The sequence below is a fragment of the Penaeus monodon genome, chromosome 29 (genome assembly GCF_015228065.2).
Source record: "Penaeus monodon isolate SGIC_2016 chromosome 29, NSTDA_Pmon_1, whole genome shotgun sequence".
In the NCBI taxonomy this organism is placed as follows: Eukaryota; Metazoa; Arthropoda; class Malacostraca; order Decapoda; family Penaeidae; genus Penaeus; species Penaeus monodon.
The window spans coordinates 21,101,558-21,101,819 of NC_051414.1; the positions used below are offsets into that span (position 1 = coordinate 21,101,558).

Consider the following 262-nt stretch of genomic DNA (forward strand, 5'->3'; position numbering starts at 1 on the left):
CCATATGCATTGTTACCAAACTTGATAGTATTCTCCTGCAAAAACTCTTACATCCATAGTATCGCTTGGCGCCTCCCTTATTGGCATCGCGCCGCTCCCTGGCCCACGTGATGTCAGTGAAGTCTGGGAACCCGAGGAGCGCGAAGTCTTTCTTGGAGCCACACTGTCTGCTCCACCACTGATATCCAGCTAGGTCTGTGCTATCCTGGAAGGACGAGGGCTTCTGAAGTATGACAAATTATCGTTTGATGAGGTTATTGAT

At 49.2% G+C, this 262-nt stretch overlaps 1 protein-coding gene across 1 annotated transcript in view; it reads right to left on the reverse strand.

Annotated features, from left to right (window-relative positions):
- The window catches only part of LOC119591653 (vascular endothelial growth factor A-like), a 7,441-nt gene that overhangs the window by 3,920 nt on the left and 3,259 nt on the right, over positions 1-262 (reverse strand). Inside the window, exon 4 of the mRNA XM_037940408.1 lies at positions 52-205. Within this exon, the coding sequence (XP_037796336.1) occupies positions 52-205 (154 nt within the window). The remainder of the gene's footprint in view (positions 1-51; positions 206-262) is intronic.